The following is a 21,515-nucleotide window of genomic DNA, read 5'->3' as shown; positions in this document are numbered from 1 at the left end:
TAGGATGGCAAGTATTTTTATTGCTCACATATTTTCAAAGTTTACTATATGCTCTTTACATGCTTAGTTGGCAGCAACAGTCTGGTCCAACCAGCCGCGAAGCTCGGTGACACGGGCATAGACAGCTGGGGTAGACGTTGAACAGGAGCTGCTTCCCCAAGACACAATACCGACCAATGTCCAAGCACCATCTTTCTGGCAAACAAGGGGTCCACCGGAATCACCCTACATTGAAACAGAGAGTTTGGATTACTGAGTTCTTGTTTTTTAAATAAAGAATCTTTGAGACATATGAGTACTCTTGATTTACCTATCAAGTTATGTTAACATTGAAGCAATAATTGGGCAAACCGAGGGAGTATTCACTGTATATATGCTATAATAAATCTTTAAAAAGTAGCTTATACATCTGAAACAGGTTCAGAAATGACATGTTTCCTGTTCAGATGCATAAAAGTAATTTCTCAAACAAAGACCTTTTGATGAATGTATCAGCCTGAAGTGGAGTATCCTTGCATTCTGTATTATAAACTTTTATGTCAGTTGGTAATAGTGTTTTGCATTTGCAGACCTTTGAACATGAACTCTTCCAACAGATACAAAATATGCAGTTACCAAAATTACCAATTAAGTTTATATTACAATTTATGCAATAACCTGAACTGAATTAATTCATTGATGTTAAAAATATTGTTTTAATTAATAAATTAACTCAGCACATTGGAAGGAAGGGTTTTGATTGAATTTGTGCATTAACAGTAAACACTGCATAATATTTTTACATGAATCCTATTTTATTTTAGACAAAATCTTCTTTTAATCTGAAAGAAATCTTGCACACATGCATGCTACAAATATTGTGATTTATCATCATCAACAGAGGCTTATCAGCAGGAACTGTAAGTACCATCTAGTATAAATTCTGCTTCAACATATTTATATTAAAGTACCAGTAACCGCAAATATTAACTATATTATAGTTAACCATCATTCCCTTAAACAACCACTTCTTTATGGACCAGAAGAGGGGAGGTGATTTCAGTGTGGCAGGACACATCTAACGGATGTGCTCCATCCACACTATTAGTGCATAATTCATGCTCCCATCCACACTACTGTATAATGGAAAATGGATGGGCAATTCACTCTGAAAGCCAGGTGAGTGCATGGTCAAAGGCCAAGCATGGAGAGTACCTACTTGCAAATTTAGAGTCTCACTTCACATTATAACTGATCATCCTCCTAGCTCTGTTAACAAATTTTCCCATTCCATTTCTGTACACTGTAGAAGCTAAAATAGCAATACAGAACAGTCTCTTTTTAAGTAAGTAGATACAAACCATGCAAGAAGAGGATCCAGCAGCTCCAGCACAGACCATGACATCACTGATGTTGCTACCCCAATAATTCTTACATTGAGCATTGGAAATCACTGGCAGAGCAGTCTGCTGCAGTTTGTTGGGTGTAGACAATGCTAAGTACAGAAAGAGAGAAAGCACTTTCAGCTATAGTATGATTATAATTTGGGAAAGACTCAAATTAAATAAATAATTTATTAATTCAATTGCCATGTAACTATTTAAATCTTTTATCACACAATAATACATTTATTCTACTGAAAATGTAGACAGCAGAAAAAAAAGATAATATTCAATATTGGTAAATGAAAAATAATGCATGTAACACATTATAGCATTTATTCTACTTATACATTAAACTGGATACAATTGGGAAAATCTGAGATCGAAAAGGTTCTAGAACATTAGGCTAAGTAGCAGCAACCGGTATCTGGGGACTAGGACAAGGACAGTTCAGCCTTGTGATGCATAAAAAGAGGAAGAGCTGCATATGGAGCACACCTAATTCTACCATTGTATAAAGCATTTAGTAGAATGCATCCTGAGCAGGGCCGCCATCAGGGGGGTATGGGGGGAACTGTTGTACCGGGCCCGGGCTCACAGGGGCCCGGTACAACAGCGCAACACATACTTACCTGGGGGCCCGCTGTCTTGCAGTCCGCTGGTCTCCGCTACTCTGTCTTCAGCCTGGCTGTCACCGTGACAGCCAGGAACCAGAATGCGTTCACAGGGGTGGAGGAATCATTCCCCCTACAGTTGCTCATGGGGGGGGCGGTCATTGGGGAGGGGGGGCCCAGGGGGCCCATACTGGGCCCCATGATTTCTGAAGGCTTCCCTGACTGAGTATTGGAGGTAGTTTTTGTCCCCTCTATAAAAAGAACAGTTGAACTAGTGGTTTTAACCCACAGGACAAACTGCCAGAGAAAAATATGATACAAATAAAATGCTGCCTGAAAACATGTACATAATATCTTTGCAGGTATTGATCAGCAATATAATTGCTTGTCTGATGGATGCAGGAGAAATAGCATAGACTTCTATGACGTTTTTGTTTGTTTCATTGTTATTACTATTGGACCTAAATACTGTATGCTATGTTATTAAAAAAGAGCTTCAAATCCCCATGTGGGACATCATTTAGGCAAATCCATTTAATTTCCACAAGATACCAACTAAATATGCTGTGTTTTCCTGGAGAAAAACAAATCAGTGGAAAAATCACTTAAGTGACATCAGCAGTTACTTTGAGATGTCAGAAATGGGCTACTTTATTAATGAATGGTGGAATAAAATTCCAAAGGTAGGCTAATCTGATTTGTTAAATCAATAGAGTGCCTTACAGGTGGCTTAATTAACATGTACAAATATACAATATAAAGGGTCAATACAGAGACATGTAACACACTTTTCACATCCAGAAGAATGCTACTGGCAAGAGAACAATCACTGCAATTGGAAATAAGATGTTTCTCACCACTTGGAATGGGGTAGACACTATAAAAATAGTCATTATAGTCATAGGAAAGGAAAATAGGCAGGCTCCCTAATTGGAGATAACATGGAGTGGATGCATTTCTTATAAAGAAAGCTATCTGTAGCTATGACTATGACATTTGGGATGATTGAGCCAAGCAAATAAAGTAAGTGCCAGCGTTTGATTTTTTATTTTGCCTTTTAAGGGCAGATGTCTATCTAAGGAACATTGAGCCACTGATTGCAGAATGTATATTAAAACAAACATCACTGGTTCTCACCATTGTATCTGGTCTTTCCCCATCCACTGGTAACACAGATACGACCATCATCATATGCCTCACCGGGGTTAGAAAGGCACACTGGAGATACAGTGCTACCAAAGACAGCGGGACTGGCAAGTTTAACTAGAGAAATGTCATTATTGATGGTGTTGGAGTTCCAATTGGGGTGAGTAAAAACCTTTAATAGATAAAAAGAACAAGTGAGTTCTAATAATAGTATGCAAATGAGAAATATTAAATAGCAATCTAATTATATGTTTGTTGTTTATAAGTACTACATTTATACTATGCATAAATAAAAAATGTACTGTTGGAGTTATTGTTTGACAATGGAAATGTTGAAATATCTCCCTGTCCCATTATGAATAAATTACAAAACTTTACTCATTAATATCACTCATATAGTCTCATCATTTTATTCTAAATAAAATGGTTATGGATTCAACTTTTCCTTTAAAATGTTTAAACATGCATAGTATACAGTATTAATGGTGTGTAATCTTTAAAGATGAAATAATTAGATGCCTTACAAATGTATTGATATCCTTAAATAATGGCATACATGTACATTTCAGACAAATCCCAAAAGATTCTGATTATTCTTTGAACTTGTGAGTGTAACCACCAAAGTGGTTAAAATACTATACTACAGTTACACTCACTCTTGAAACAGCCAGAGACTGGATGGCTTCAGCAGATGAGCTTCTGTCATGTTCTCCAACAACAATACGGTCAGTGCTCCTATAGGTAAAAACACAGCACGTCATGTAACAAAATAAACGCAATCAACAGGTCTTGTATCTCTTTAAAAACTGTTTTCTTCTTTCTTATAATACATTGAATGGCAGTATTATAAAAAGATCTCTGAGTATAATGGCAGCAGGATCTATCTGAAGCCAACAAATGAGGCTAATCCTTATGTGATAACAATTATTTGAATATCATACATACAACATTTATCCAGGCAAAATCAGGACAAAATAAGCGAAGTCCCTGATTATCACAAACAACACCTACAATTCATCTAAACAAACCCTAAGCTGCTGAACCATGCTCACTTTCTTACAAAGCCCCATTCACCTCAGTATAGTATCACAAAATGGGACTATTGTTTCTTTTATTTATTAAATTTATATTTGGTATAACAAATTCAAATATAAAAGGCAGCACTGAATAGTGATATATAAGTGAGTCATTAACAAAGAAAACTAGGGCAGCATACATAAACCAGAGATAATAATATATAGAAAAATATTTTAAATATCTCAATAAATATAATAATACATAGGCCTCATAAATTGGTAAAATGGTAATTATAACCAAACATTTAAAAAACACAGATATTAAAAACTGTATAAATGGGATCACAAATGATGTCTATATTTGGATTAAATAAATGAGTATGGCCGTATAAGCTGTAATAAATATATGGTAGTTCATAGAATAGAATCTCTCCAAGATTTCCAGCAGATCAGCCCATTCTATCTTTAATAAAGTCTGGGTTCAATAGAAGAAACACATCAAGATATTCTACACTGGGATCACTGTTTTAGTTATCTGATATTGGAGTAATTTTTTTTCTATATTTACACTGGTACCAGTTTTTCTCCCTCCAGGATTTATATGCCCTAATTGATCTCTACAGTTTTTTGCATGTGAAGACCTACTCATCTTTGCTTATACTATCGTCACTGACAGCGAGGAAACATACCACTGTGCTTCTGAGTAATGTTTTCTGATGGTTGTGTCCAGAGTACCCGGACAGAGTCATAAGCAGGAAGCTGCAGCACTTGGAACCGCTGAGACAATTAAGTGAGTTATATAATTTCTTTCTTATGCAAGTCCTTTGCCAGTGATGTTCCTTTAGGATCTGGATGTCGAATACCATTAATATGCCAGCATTACTTTGATTGCTATACATCTTTCAACTTATGGGCTGATTTGATGGGAATCTTGGAGAGATTCTATTGTGACCATATCTTTAGATGAACTACAATATATTTATTACAGCCACATGGAAATGCTCATTTATTTAGTCTGTTTATAGACATCATTTGTGATTTAATTAATACAGTTTTTAGTCCCAGTGTCTTTTAAATGTTTGGTTTTAATTACCATTTTACCAATTTATGAGACCTATGTATTATATTTATTGAGATATTAAAAATATTTTTCTATATATATAATTATCTCTCGTTTATGTATCCTGCCATGGTTTTCTTTGACTTTTCAAGTTAATGGCACACCTATATATCACTATGCAACGCTGCCTTTTTATTGGTTTATGGTTTCTGTTGATTAGGGGCTAGCAAGTGGCCCTGATTTTAGCTGCAATCTGTGTTTATTTGGTGCGGTGCAGCACAGCACTGGATTCCTTTTTCTCCCTCGGTATCTCAGTGTTCATGTGGCAGTCTACCTCAGGAACTTCACAAGACTGCGTGTATATATATATATATATATATATATATATATATATATGTATATATATATACAGGACCGTCTTTCCCATTGGGCACGCTGGGCAGGTGCCCGGGGCCCCTGCAGCCCAGGGGGGCCCTCCGGAGGCAGAAAAAAAAAGAAAACCCTGAAAAAAAGAAGAAAATACTTACCGTGCTGTCAGCTGGCGATCCGGCTCCCTCCCTGGTCTCCTCCGTCGCGCTGGCAGTGCATGTTGGGCGTGACGTCATCACGCCCACCCGACATCCATTGCGAAGCGCGACGGAGGAGGAGACCAGGGAGGGAGCCGGATCGCCAGCTGACAGCACGGTAAGTATTTTCTTCTTTTTTTCAGGGTTTTCTTTTTTGTCCTGCCTCCGGAAGGCCCCCCTGGGCTGCAGGGCCCATATATATAATCATTACTTTTTTATTTTTGTATATATATGGGCCCCGGTGCACTGCTGTGCCGGGGGCCCAAGAGGTTCTTAAGAGGGCCCTGTATATATATATATATATATATATATATATAGTACTCTTAATTTTAACAACACAAAACATGCTTGGAATATACTTGGTAATATGGTAATACACAATTTATTATGTACCATTATAAACTTAATTTTGTGATTTGCTAACAAAAATAAATTGTAAAACAGGGAGTGGCACATCACCTGCAGGATTATTATGACTTCTAATTAAAATCCCATATTCTAATGCCAGTATTCATACAAGTAAGTTCACCTAAACAGCTGCATATTATAGCCTATGTTACATCACCTAAAAGTATGTCGCTGATTACACAAGTGTTGTAGACCTGCATGTGATAATACTTACTAATGCATTCCCAGTCCTGAAATAGGAACATGTGTTTTATAATATGTGCAGTTAGCACACTCAGCACATCCAAAGAACAAACATATATCTTTTTTTTTCCACATTGTTAGCTTATATAAAGCAATAACATGTGTCAATACCGACCATATGGGACAGATATTTGATTTTTTCTTCATCTGCAATAAATAGACTTTTACGTTAGTTGTGAGTAATTTGGTACTCAGGAAACTTACAGAACACCACAGTGAGCCGCAGTTACCACCCAGTTGCTGCTAATCAGGGAGCCACCACAGTAATGCCATCCAGTCCTGTCCTGCAAGGCGCAAACATTATATGATTAAAATATATCTCTTAAATCAGGTGAAAGTAGTTATACGCTGCATTTAAATCCAAATTACAAAAAATAACATATATATCCATCACTTATCAAGCACAGTAAAAGTTTCTTAGCTTATGTAGTTTAGAATAATTCCAGGTGAAGACATATAGCACATGTATGATAGTTGAAAATGTCTGAGTAAAAAGTAATTATTAGACAATACATTTGCTTGAGTTAAAACACAAAATATGTCAAATGTTTTGTACAAAACAAAAGTCAAATATTGCTGATTTGAATGACCAAACTTTATTTCACGTATCATACAGTCTGCTAATATACGACTTCTTCCAGCCAAAAAATTGTAATCAATTAAACAACTGGCAAGTTTAGGCCTTGTAAAGTTGGGTGCAATTTCCATCTAAAACACCGATGGAAATTGTGAATAAAAAAAGACACATTTTACATGTGTATGTTGAGCTGGATTCATTTCAGCTGATCATCATCATTATCACTTCATAACTTACACCAGTGGTCGAGTACCTTCAAATCTTCCCTCTTCTGATTGGTGCATATGTGTCTGAGTCTCAGTCTACAGAAGTAGCATTTGCATCAACATGCCCTTAATGTATTTTGTCTACACTTATAAGTCCCCTCCTTCCCCTTTTATGCCTCTTCGATTGTAAGAAGCCACAAGTGGTCGTAAGCGCAAGATGCAACTCTGTCTTCCTATGGCCACAACCGTGACTAGTACATTGTTTGCATGGACAGAAGAGAAAAGCATATTATATGCAGCATACCACACTTTGCCTCCAACTCTACATGACCATCATTGTCTGTAAATCAAACTGCTTTTCATTTATGAAGACCTCTGCCTCGGATACATTTTTAAACTACTTTAACAACATTTTACGAGCATGCCTTTTCTCATTACATTTCTGAAACTAATATGCGTAAAGTATTAAAGATACGTGGAAATATTCTTATTTGCATTATGAGCATTGGGAATAGGGGACATGCACTGAAGCCTCAAACTTGATAGAACTGAATGATTGTAGTCTTCTTTGTCAAAACCTTCTCTAACTTTATTTGATTTGAAACCTCAAGTATCAGTGCGTCATTGTTTCTGGGATTCCAAAAATAGGGCTCACAACATATAACATATATGATAACCATAGAACCCCAAAATAAAATTACAGAACTCCACTTGAGGTCCTGACCCACAGGCAGGATGGTGACATCTCTAGGTAACAAAATAAATATCGTTATGATGCACAGTAAGATACTTTTAGGTTTGGGATTTATGAAAACAAGCTGTAGACCTTGTAGAAGGCACATGTTTACCAAAATGGTTAATCAAAATTAAGGCTTTTTTTTATCTATTTACTATAGGAACCTTATAGAATGCAATTTACTATGGACTTTTGCAATTACAATTGATATCGTTGGTGGAATTTAAATCCAGATGACAATAAGCTTTAGCTGATTGTTTTTGTTGATAATACTCCTGGATAATATATTACAATGTGAATCATCTCCTCCAACTATGAAATAGATTATAATGGTGTGCGCAAAAGTTTCCACCATCTTTTTACTCTATAGATTATGGGCATTTGTACTAAATCTAAAATTCAGCTGCATCATTGTATTTGAAAACTTTCAAAAAATAGCAAGTTTCAAAAATGCATTATTTTTTAATTTTTTTGGGGCAATCATATATTTATTAAGGGGAATTTTTTTTTTGAAAGACTTTATTTATTAAAGTTTGTCACAAGAAGTAATTACAATCAACAAGGATAAAAGATACAATATTTTTTTTATTTTTGTTTTAACATTTGTTTTAATAATAAAATATGTATATATTATTGGGTATAATTTAAATAAAAATCTCGTTATAATACATATTATTATTACTATTATTATAAATTAATAATTACTTACTATTGTCATTTACAGATGCACATTACATATTATTATTATTAATACATTAAAGTTGCAGGGATTTAATTGTAGAATACACCCATAAAACCATATAATATAGACATGAGGAGAAGAAAACTGTAATATCTTTGGAGGTCAAATCTCAAATAGTAAAAGTGTCTAGCTAGTCTTAATGACCATCATCACTGTATATTTACATAAGCCTTCAAGCTTCTGAAAGTGATACAATAGATATATAATAACTTATGATAAAGGCATGTTGAAATGACCAAGTATAATTAAAGTGAGTCTAAGATTCACAAATGTAGTAAGAATAGTAACATAAAACTGAGAATAGACCCATATACGAAGTCTGACAATGTGACGTTTTGAATAAAGTAAAAAAAGAGGGGGGTTAGAGGGGGAGGGAAATAGTGAGGACGAAACCTGGAATCCCGGGCGTGAAAAGATAATGTAGAATATTATCTACAAAATGTTATTTATAGAAAAAGGGCAAATACACTTTGGGGAAGATCAGTTGAGTGTGTGATTCCAGAGGAACCATTGTAAATGAACCAATCACCCCAGATTTGAGAGAATATATGAGTTTTCTTATTTAGATATGCAGAATTTTTTTCAATAGATGCCAGGTACCAAATATTATTAATTAGTTGTTGTCTAGATGGAGGATCAGGGTTTTTCCAATGCTTTGCAACAAGACATCTAGCAGCATTGAGGATTTGAATGGACAATTTATCTGCGTATTTATCTAAAACCTTGATAGGGTAGCCTAGAAGAAACGACCAAGGACACTTGGAAACCTGGATGGAAGTAACATTACTAATCAAAGTGGCAACATAATTCCAAAAAAACTTAATACGTGGGCAAGACCACCAGAAGTGGAGAAAGGACCGACCCCTGCTCTCCACAATCTCTCCAGCATAGATCAGAGGTGGAACCATATATTCTTTTTAGTCTCTAAAATGCATTATTAACACCTGCGGCCATATAATTTTTATATAGCTATATGGTGCTTGGTGACTTCTACTATCCTTATATTACAAAGTTTAAAGTATGGTTAGTAGAAATAGGGGGAATAGGGGATAATAGATAGGGTGCACTAATTGTTGTGAGTGAGAACACCCTTACTGTGAAGTTTTAATTAATTATTTTGTCATATATTCTAAATCAATGTGTGCATCATAACCCGTGAACAATATTAATTGAAAAAGAAAACAAGAAGGTTTTTGAAAATGAATCACTCCATAATAGATAATCAGTTGAGATATAATAGAGGGTTGTCTCAGAATATAAAATTTAACCTTTATTATTCAGCATTAAAAACATCAAATTAAAATCTCAAATATAACGAACAAGTGTATAAGTGATAGAGTGACAAAAAAAATGTCCTTTAAAATAACTAGATACACTCAATAGTTTCCATTAATTATGAAAATATTATCACATAATCTTAAGGGATTAATAAATTACAAGTGAATTAGCTATCTTTTTGTTTCTAGGGTAGTTATATTTGTAAATCATTTCTCAATGTCTACCCCTTGATTATGTTTTATAGATTCATCCTGATCCACATCTTAGATCATAAATAAATTGATACTATATAAAGTTAGATGCTTGTATACAAATTTTATAGATCAAAAAAGCCCAGAGTTATGCATCTACTCCGTGCTACCTGTAGTATTATATACTGCCTACTATGGTTCATTTTCTCAATGGCATGCAACAAGTATCGCTAATATAACCAGATTATATAGTAACACTGCTCCAATAGCATTCAGATAAACTAAATTATTAAGAGAGGATTGGTCTGAAGTTCTAATGGCAGGTTAAATAATATAGGCCATCCTGGTCACTAGCAAATAGTTATCAGGACCTCTATGGAGATGTCAGTGCAAAAAGTATTGACAGAGTCTCTGCCTAACTAACCGTCTTTCTAAAATGCACTAATCATCTGCTTGAATATGCAGGAGTTATTGGGTGATCTAATTGTCCTTTTACTTGTAGTTTTAAATGCACATAGTTAGGGTGCATCCAGTTAAACCGACGCGTGTTACGCTGGTGCTTAGCTTTTTCATGGCAAAGTGAAAGCTTTGCATCATTTTCAAGAACCTTCTTGCTCTCTTTTTCAATTGATAAAGTTTAAAGTATCCCATATTCATTATTTGGATGCCTCTAGTATAAACTTTATTTATCTATATAGAATTACCTGTAGGGAGACTTGCCAGGGCCAAGATCCAGGAACTGCCTCCTCACCATTTACAATCCTGGCATAACCAGTCACCACAGGGGGAATACGGGGAATACCACAGCCTGGTGAAAACAGCAACTTGGATATTAGACATTGTAGCGTTTTCTAACAATGTTTCATGGATAACACTTATTGAAATGAATGCATTAATTCACAAATGTGAATTTAGGTAAAATATATATTTTTAGCATCATACAGATAAATATTAATATTTTAATCTCAAATATCTTCCCTATTTATTTTTTAATCTCCACAGACAAAATTGCAGAAGAGGTTAAACAATAAGAACATATTTTCAAACTTGCTTATGATATTAATTCAGTAAAAAATCTAAATGTTTAAAAATTAACTTTGTTTATTTTTTTATTACATTAAATGTGGATTATTACATTACAATTAATAAAAATAACTTTGTTAATCCTTATGACAAAGTCACAGAGGTCAATTCCCAGTGTTTGATTCAAATTTAGACCATGCAGAAGATCAGGATCTGATCAACTAATAGGCTGATCAAGCTGCAGCATTGGGTGCTGGGACCTGGGAGGCGCAGCGACGGCAGCATTTAAGATTTGTTTTACATTTTTTTTATCTTGCGCCGCCCCTTGTTCTGTCTCCACACTGTCGCTCTTTCCCCTCCCCCTTCTCCATGCTGCAGTTCCCTCCCCCTCCCTCCCTCTCCTCCCCTCTGCTCCTCCCCCTGACTCACTGACTTTCGGGCGTGATGTCATCATCACGACCAAACTGTGTCAGTGAGGAGCTGTGGTGAGAGGAACTGACTGCCGACAGAACAGAAGAAGACAGAAGACAGGTAAGTAAGATTTGTCTTTATGCATGGACATAGTGTTTTGGAGGGGGAGAGTATAATAGGGAGAAGTGTGTGCTAAAGGAGGATATTGTGTGCTTAGGGGGAGCATTGTGTGCTGAGGGATGTAGTGTGTGCTGAAGGGGGGGGCAGTGTGTAATAAGGGGGATATTGTCTGCTGAAGGAGGGGCAGTGTGTAAATAAGAGGGGCATTGTGTGCTGCAGGGGGGGTAGTATGTGCTGAAGGGGTGCAGTGTGTAATAATGGGGACAATGTGTGCTGAAGGAGGGGCAGTGTGCTGAAGGGGAGGCAGTGTGTGCTGAAAGGGGACAGTGTGTGCTGAAGGGGGGCAGTGTGTAATAAGGGGGACAGTGTGTGCTGAAGGGATGAAGTGTGTAATAGGGGGGCAGTGTGTAATAAGAGGGACAGTGTGCAATAAGCGGGACAGTGTGTGCTGAAGGGGGGGCAGTGTGTAATAAGGGGGCAGAGTGTGCTGAGGGGGGGCAGAGTGTAATAAAGGGGCAGAGTGTGCTGAGGGGGGGCAGAGTGTGCTGAAGGGGACAGAGTGTGATAAAATGCACAGTGTATTGAGGGGGGCAGTGTGATAATGGGTACAGTGATCTAATGGCTAGGGGGCAGAGCAATTGGAAGATATGTCGGGAGAGCTAAGGTGGATGATGAATTGTCTGGGGGGGTAGGTAATGAAATAAATTGGGAAGTGGGTGATGAAATTGCCAAGAGAGTCATGATGTTTGCTGGTGATTGAGGAAATGTCTGTTGGGGAGTTATGATCTCTGTATTGTGTGGAATTTATGAGGATGCTCTCTAACCATTGAGGGTTGGTAATGTTTGCACATTTTAAAAACAAGACCCCAACTTTCCAAAAGACAGCTAAACGACAACAGAACTGCAAGAACAAGCAAGAAAGAACAGCAAGAACAGGTAAGATAATATATCTAAATTTGTTTGCTGGAGAATACACCTGCATCTTCCTTTAATGATTTGACGGTGGGGGTGGGGGGGCGGTACGAGTCTATTAGCCTAAAACAACCAGAAACCTTTATCGGGCCCTGCATAAGAGACAATAACAAATAATTATAGCAATAGTGTTCAGAAGTTGGATTATTTATGGGGTTAGTATCTTATATCTGTATAAAGTGAGTAGCAAAGTGTCTTTAATAATCATGTCATCTTTTTTGTTAACAAGAGGGGTAATAGGCAATGTAATAATTGTGTGTAAAATTAATATTTGATTGTTAATGAAGAATCATGTCATTTATTTAGGCCTTATCAATTCACTAATGCAATAAACTAGAATACTGTGCTCACTGACATTATTATTATTATTATTATTATTATTTTTGGAGCGCCAGCTTCAAAATACTGAACTAAATAGGCACCAAAATACTGAACAGACATAAAACATAATACAAAACATATAAGACATAAGAGGCAAATACAAGGATGCAAATCCAGACAAGATGATTCATTTTTAGGTTACAACAAGTGATATATGATAGGTGCTAAAGTGTTGTTTGCTAAAATAGTCTTTGATATTGAAGTAATAAAATTGAACTTACCATAGGCTGCACTGACAAAAGCCAGACAGGAGACAAGCCAAAGAAAAGCCATGATTGCTAGTGGATGGTTGTTGTGCACAGGTGGAGTTATATAGGAATGGAACTAGAAGTGATAAGATGTTGATTTGCTTAATGATTCAATGAGACTTGTCAGTTCAAGGAGCACAAACAACTCCCGTATTGAACTTCTGTTAAAAATCCAATGTACTTTAGTGATAAAGATTATTGGCACCTAAAAATAGAGCTAAATGTTATCTACTATTGAGCAATGCAATTTACCAGCAGAAATTCTTAAATATTTATATAATTCAGTATTCGTGTAACATTTATATATGTTCATTGACTTACCAATTAATGAAAGTTTGTTCTGTTAGAATTTGGGCAGAGCATATACAATTGCGGTCAATTTTGCTCTGAAAGTTTACTTATGTGTTCCCCCACAACATGCATCTATTTCCCAATATTTTGGTCATTCTGAATTTGCGATTGCAAGCCTTACTTGCGCTATTGATGCACTCTAGGTGCAGCATTTTGCCTAAGCATCAGTTCCCTCTTTTTATCATCATAAACCCTTATTGAAAGCTGCTTTCCTTGAGAAGTAATTTTTAACTACTCAATAAAACCTAATTTTTGAAGAAATTTGTATGGAAACTATTCGCTATGTATTATTAGTGTATATGTTAACTTTGTGATATTTTTTCTACATTGCTTTTCAGGGTGTACAAATGTGAGCCAAATCCATATTATCAAAAGTAGTTAATTGCACATTACAAGGAAAATATTTTTCCTTGATTTATGACATAGCTTTGCAAATCTTGAGCATGGTTTGAGCAAAAATGCTCATGGCCTCTATAGTTTGGGACATAAAATATCCAAATTTTCGTACTGGGAATTTGTGTATACAATTGCTATGTGTAAAGCTAAATGTGCAGATGACTTCCCATTAAAAAGTTAACAACACCCCAGGAATAGGTATTACAAGTTATCCTAGTTACAAGAGTCTCAAAAGGTCCCAAGTTAGGTCCTACAACGAAGCTTGTTAAATTGGTATCTTAAAATAGTACAGTGAGTGCTAAAACTACAGCAAAATTCAGAAGTGTTTAATTAATGATCACAAAAACAGGTGCACCACAAAAGAAAACTCCCACACAGTACTGATAAATTCGGGAAATATAAATAGCTGAGAAATACTTCACTTGCACGGCTGTTTTATAAAGGTGTACCCATAATTTTGAGAAGCAAAATTAGGGCAGCCATGTGACCATAAAAGGAGAGCTATATATTAGTAGCACAATATATATATCTGAAATCAAACCATTTTGCTGCTGTTTATAGGGTCATTCAAGGTCCCTATAAAATTGAAACACACAAAATAAGAGGAAAAGTGTTGGGAATTAATTTGAAGCCAATCAAAAGCAAGCAAATTTTATTTTATAAAACAATTGTACCTATTATAGCAAGGCATAGCAAGAAAATTACCCAAAATTATAGGTATCAGACGTTTAATGCAAGTAAAAAATAAACACATACTTATAATCAACAAGCTATTATCACAACATTACAAAAACATTTGAATAGTATTACTGCGTTCAGGTAGCAAACTTTAGTGACCATCAATCGATATAAATCATCCAATGAACAATTGTAATAGCCAGGGGCTATTACTGGGGGGCAGGGAGGCATTTGCCCCCTAGGCCGGTCCCATAGTGGGCTACCTTGGGCTGGGTCACTGAACCACCTGCATTTTTTCCTTTAAAATAGGCTGCTGATTTGAGTCTTGCCCCCGGGCTAAAATTTGCCAGCCATCCCCTGTTAATAGCTAAAGTGTCCTAAATTCAGTAAGGAACACAACAAAGGCTTGGAGATTGTATATTTAGGAGAATTTCAGTTTCCAAATCCACATGCAGTAATGAGTCTCACAGATTAACTGATCGTGCCATCATCAACATTTATTTATATAGCGCCACTAATTCCGAAGCACTGCACAGAGAACTCACTCACATCAGTCCCTGCCCCATTGGAACTTACAGTTTAAATTCCCTAAACACACACACACACGAGTCAATTTTGATAGCAGCCAATTAACCTATTAGTATGTTTTTGGAGTGTGGGAGGAAACCGGAGCACCCGGAGATAACCCACGCAAACACAGGGAGGACATACAAACTCCACACTGATAAGGCCATGGTCGGGAATCAAACTCATGACCCCAGTGCTGTGAGACAGAAGTGCTAACCATTAAGCCACCATGCTGCCCACAACAAACCTTTCATTATTTACAGTCCAGCGTTAAAGAACATAATGTAGAAATCTTGTTATGACAGAGCTCTCTCCCGAGACATGAATCCACAGTGAACTTTTATGCCTTTCATGGTTGTTGAATCTATGTCATCTTGAAATGTATGGCTCATGCAGAACTGAGATAGCAGGTACGTAGTTAGTATTATTTTTTAATAATACTCACATATATATATATATTTATATATATATATATATATACAGACATATGTATATATATTTACACAGTAGAAAAAAAGGGCGCTCATGTTGTAGTATTTAAGTAAACCATTGATCATTATTTAGGAAAAAGCAGCGTACATTAATCATATATTCAAAAGAACTAGAGGTTACCCCTACCAATCGCTTGAAATAAATTCATGCCCTACAGAAAAAGACAAGGGTGATTGTCCTGACAGTTTTATAATGCTCTGGAGGTAAATGTATCAACCTGAGAGTTTTCCGGCGAGTTTGAAAAACCAATCAGCCCCTTGCTATCATTTATTTAGTGCATTCTACAAAATGATAGTTAGAATCTGACTGGTTGCTGGAGGCAACATCTCCACTTTTCAAACCCGCTGGAAATCTTTCAGCTTGAAACATTTACCCCCTGATTTTGGATAATCTGTACAGTATTTGCAGCACGATATTTGTGGAACATCATCATTTCTGGTCCAAACAGAACAGGAGTTGTCAACATCGGCCACACAGATAAGCACTGACTTGTTTTGGCTTTTGTAAGGGTTTTAATTATTGTTTGGAAATAAAACCTTGTTATTAGGATTTTAAACATGGGCCGCTATTTGTTCGGCCTGTGTTTTTTTCTAGAGTGTATGAATTTATTTCAAGCGATAGGTGTGGATCCGTTAAAAGCAGCTTTAATCGAGACATATACAGATATGCTATAGTTCTTTTGAATAAATATGGGCTACTTTTCTCTAAATTTGGATTAATGGTTTACTAAAATATTACACCATGAGCACCATTTTTTCCTATTGTTTCCATTATATAAATGTGTTTTTATTAACTGTCATAACGAAAAAAAAAGACAATCTGAAAGAATGTTGTTACAATGAAAAACATCACAAAAATATACAAACGTATATCTATCTATCTATCTATCTATCTATCTATCTATCTATATATATGTATATGTATATATATATATATATATATATATATATATATATATATATATATATATATATATATATATATATGTATATAGAAAGAATTACTTAGTGATTGGTTTCTTACTCCAGTAACAAAAACAAAATGTTATATGGCTTCCTAACACTAACTAAACCCATCAGTATAGCTAACGTCCAGCTGCTGTTCGGCATTAGAAGGCCCATGTACAGGAACCCAAAATCCTTCTGTTCTCAACAAACACACCACAGCAATCACACCCATGTGTCGGTTAGACTGCACCTAAGCCAACACCAAGCACATTCCACTCACTAGTGGACTTTTCAATCACATCTAACTGGAGCATCTTCTCGACCTCCTTTCTCACGTCCACCCGTCTAGCTTCTGGAATACGATACGGTTTCTGCTTTACAATGACTCCTGGCGCAGTGACAATGTCGTGTTCGATTAAGGTAGTGCGCCCAGGAATGAAAGAGAAGACATCCCTGTTCCGGCAAATCATTTCTTCAGTCTGTTGTCTCTGCTGAATGGACAAAGCTGGCTCTATGGGCACTTCAGACTTTTCAATGGCAGTACTCACTACCTGAGGAGAGGTTTCCTCATCATGCCAAGGTTTGAGGAGGTTAACATGATATATTTGCTCCTCCCTTCTCCTACCTAACTGGCGGACTCTGTAATTGACAGGACTGACAGCCTCTAGAACGTCATATGGACCCTGCCAATGGGCGAAAAGTTTGCTTTCCTGGGTGGGAACCAGGACTAGGACCTTGTCCCCAGGCTTGAAAGATCGAACAACAGCACTTTTATCATAACTTTTTCTCTGTCATTCCTGAGCCTCTTTTACATGTTGCTGCACAATGGGCCCTATCTTTCCTAGCCTCTCATACATTTGGGACACAAATTGGACCAGATTTGGGTCCCTGGGACCTTGCTGCTCCCACCCTTCTTTTAACATATCCAAGAAACCCCTGGGCTGTCTCCCAAACAATAACTCAAAGGGACTAAACCCTGTTGAAGCATAAGGTACCTCACGGATGGCAAACATCAAATAGGGAATAAGAGTGTCCCAATCTTTTTTTTCTTGAGCCACTGCTTTCCTGAGCATGTGCTTTAATGTGCGGTTAAAGCGTTCCACCAAGCCATCTGTTTGTGGATGGTATACAGAGGTGTGAAGCACCGTAACCCCTAGCAACTGGCACATGTCTTTTATCTGTTTAGACATGAATGGAGTACCCTGATCTGTGAGAATTTCTTTGGGTATTCCCAAATGTGTAAACATCAATACAAGTTCCTTAGCTATGGTGCTGGACTTTATGTTTCGTAGGGGAACTGCCTCTGGATACCTGGTTGCATAGTCAAGCACCACTAGTATATATTGGTGCCCACGTGCGGATTTTTCCAGTGGCCCTACAAGGTCCATAGCTATCCGTTCAAAGGTACTTGTACTATTGCTATTGGAATGAGAGGTGCCCTGTACATGGGTTTGGGACAGGTTGTCTGACAAATGGGACAGGACCAGCAATACTTTTTCACTGCCATGTGTACACCGGGCCAGTAAAACCTAAGCAGAACTCGTTCCCGTGTTTTATCCTCCCCTAGGTGTCCCCCACAGACGTGTGTATGTGCTGCTTTTAACACTAGGGTTACATGGACCTGAGGAACCATTAATTGTTCTACTTTTTCCCCCTGCACCTTAGCAACTCTATACAGGTAATTATTTTTAACAATAAAATATGGTATACCTTCTGCAGGCTGAGCAGCTTTTGCTACCCCATTTACTTCAGTCACACTTTTAAAGGCATGTTCCAAAGTGGCATCATTAAGTTGGTCTCGAGCAAAGTCCTGCAGAGGAAACAAAATTGGCATTGCGGACCAGTCCGTATCCTCTCTGACAGGCGGGGTGGGCTCATCTGCGACTTCACCAACCAATGCTAGTTTGGACTGTCCATGTTTCCCCGCAGGTGGATGCTTTTGTGAAACGCCTGCTGTGACTCCCAGGATGGCATTCCGGTTTGGCGGCTCCCAAAGATCGATGTCCAGATGTTGTGGATTCTTAGGCGGCTCCTTTAAGATCGGGCTTCTGACCGTTGCATCAGTTGCCGGCATGTCCGGCCAGATCCGCTCACCGAGGACATCATTAAACAGTGGGAAGTCTCGCCCCAAAATGAGTGGATATGGGAGTTTAGGTGCTATGGCAGCTACCACCATAACAGTTTTGTCTTTGAGTGTGACTGGTAGTATTGTTCTTTCATACTCCTCTGTCGTGCCATGTACGCAAAGAACCTTCACCTTGGGCAACCGAGAAGTTATGGTTTTCGGGTAAGGCAGAGCTGGAAACCAATGAGAGTTCACTCCCCGAGTCAACCAAGGCCAGAACAAGGTTTTGGTTGATTAGCATAGTCACCCGGAACAAACAAGGACTTCCTGATGTGGGACTCATGGTAAAGCAGCTTGGAAAAGCAGGCCAAATATGTGCCACGGAACAGCCCATGGGTTCCGATAGTTTAGGACACTCTGGCTTAAAGTGGCCTGGCTCACCACATTCAAAACACTTCACAATAGACGGCTTTGCACCTGGCACTCTGTCCATAGCCATTTTGCCATTGGGTCCTGTAGCAAGGATTGTCAAACCTGGCTTTTGGCGTGGCAGCTGCTTTGGCACAAATGCAGGTTCTTTAGTCATTTTCTACCACGGTGGCAAGCTCTTCATAAGTTTGTGGGTCTGATTGCAGAACCCACCTTTGCAAATTGCGGTTCAGCCCCGGATGCAGTGATCTATCGCCAGAACTTCAATAATTCGAGAAGCCGAATTCTCCTCAGGCTGCGCCATTTCTTTAAAATTTTAGAAAGCTCAGCCACTTGCGCTCTGACCGGTTTTTCTTTGTCATAGCGTCATTTGTGATAGCGCTGGGCTCGGCCTGGCCCGGAAATACCAATGCGAGCCAATATCTCAGACTTTAGGCACAAATAATCAGAGGCCCGGTCCTTATCTAGATCCATATAAGCTCGCTGAGCTTCCCCAGTCAGATATGGCGCCAGTCTCTCAGCCCAATCTTTAGGAGGCCATTTTGCCCTTTTTGCAAGTCTCTCAAAGGACACCAGATATGCTTCTACGTCATCAGCTGGTGACATTTTCTGGAGAACAGGACCAGGTGGTTCATTTCTGTCATGCCTCACCTGGCTTAACTTTTCTCTTAAAAGCCTTGTGTTTTCCACTTGTGCCTCGGCAACTCGTAGCATCTGAGCTTGCTGTTCTTGCTGCGCAGCGGCCACATTCACGAGGGTTCTCAGTACTTCCTCCATGTTGACGTCTGCGCGGGTTGGGTAGCGGAAACTTGCTTCCCGGAGCATCCCACTCCTGACACCACTTGTGGCAAGAGCCCGCTACTGCAGAAGCACACGCGAACACCTTCTTCCTTTTTATGTAGTTTTATTGTCAGGATGGTAAATGTTTTGAAACCGTACAGATTTCACAGCAATACTTGGAGACCCTAAACGCTAGCTATACATAGACCAGCTCTCTCTCAGGACCAGCCAGCTTCCCCAACGTTGGTCTCTCTGAACAAGTGATACAAACAAGCTTTTATACCTGATACTCCTCCCCCAGCCTTAGCTTGATGGACAGGTGACACACCCACCTTCTCTTTAAAAGGAAACGCCCATCACTGGCTCTGTTTGCACTAACAAACAGACACACCCTGTCTGTTTGCCGAGAGGAAGGATTTCAAATCATGTAAGTTAACCAAACTTAAACTATTGCTTTTCATACATAAGTCTTTACATTGAATCTAGGTGCGTTACTGCACAAATGTTTTACAGTTTCCCTGCTTTCTCTGCATATTGCCAACTAAATGCCTCCTTTTGTTACAATATATATTCTTCTTTTTCTCTTAGTTTCTTTGCAGCGCTGACAGTTATATACAATACATTTATAAACCATTCTCTACATATAGGCCTTAAAAAAAGTCCACAGGCAAATAACAGCTCCTTTTTCTAAACATCCACACCTGAGTAACTTTGACACTGAGTAATCTGCACATTAGGCAGAGTTCTGGATTTATGTGCAACCCCATATGATGAGTACACTACGTGTGTGTAACCTGCTAGGTTGGGAACACTCCTGGTAACCCTCAGCGAGGATACCAACTGTGGCTGGATCACTTGCAAATATTTAATTGTATATCTTTATTTAATTAGGGATGCAATGCACCGCTCTATAGCATTGCAAATGCACTGATTTTTAATTCTGTGTATTAGAAATGCACTGATTTCTGAGGTATTGATTTCTGATGCAGTAGACACTTGTTTGAGGAAATCTGTTGTGTAGCTTCAAGAGGAAATCCTCATTAACGCTGATTAGATTTTTTTCAAACACTTGCGTTAGCCTAAATCCACCACAGGAGGTCGTTACCTTCCTTTCATTTGTAGTTTTCATCCTGTAGTCTAGAACCTGTCTGAATAATGCAAGCAGCAAGTTTTAGGATATAGCAGATTGGTGTATATTTTGTTAACTTTTACATTGCATTTAAATCCAAGTGTGGAGAACATATTGCATGCTGATACTAAATAGTTGATGTATTATCTCAGTCTTTGCAGAGCCATCTAGAATCAGGGGACGATGTTACCCCTTCTAACATATGTGTCAGAATGTGTGTAAAAAGAGCACTGTCTAACCATGTAATGTAGCATTATTCCATCTGTACCTTTTTGGAGATCACAGGTATCTGACCGCCTTTTCGCCATCTCCTCCTGGATGTTGGAGCGCTTTCTCAAAATCAACATTTCCAAAAGTGAACTCATTGTCTTTCCTCCTCCCA

The 21,515-nt window shown here is 37.9% G+C and overlaps 1 protein-coding gene across 1 annotated transcript; it reads right to left on the bottom strand.

Annotated features, from left to right (window-relative positions):
- Window positions 1–13,324, bottom strand: LOC142103485 (chymotrypsin B-like). Its single transcript, XM_075187531.1, has 7 exons — window positions 13,273–13,324; window positions 10,849–10,952; window positions 6,619–6,698; window positions 3,778–3,856; window positions 3,113–3,293; window positions 1,341–1,474; window positions 1–225 (listed from the first exon to the last, which is right to left on the bottom strand). The coding sequence occupies exons 1-7, from the start codon at window positions 13,322–13,324 to the stop codon at window positions 64–66; spliced, it is 792 nt and encodes a 263-aa protein (XP_075043632.1). The 3' UTR covers window positions 1–63.
- Window positions 13,325–21,515: the final 8,191 nt, after the last annotated feature.

Source organism: Mixophyes fleayi, chromosome 10 (assembly GCF_038048845.1).
Source record: "Mixophyes fleayi isolate aMixFle1 chromosome 10, aMixFle1.hap1, whole genome shotgun sequence".
Lineage (NCBI taxonomy): Eukaryota > Metazoa > Chordata > Amphibia > Anura > Limnodynastidae > Mixophyes > Mixophyes fleayi.
This window is presented reverse-complemented; position numbering and strand designations above follow the sequence as displayed.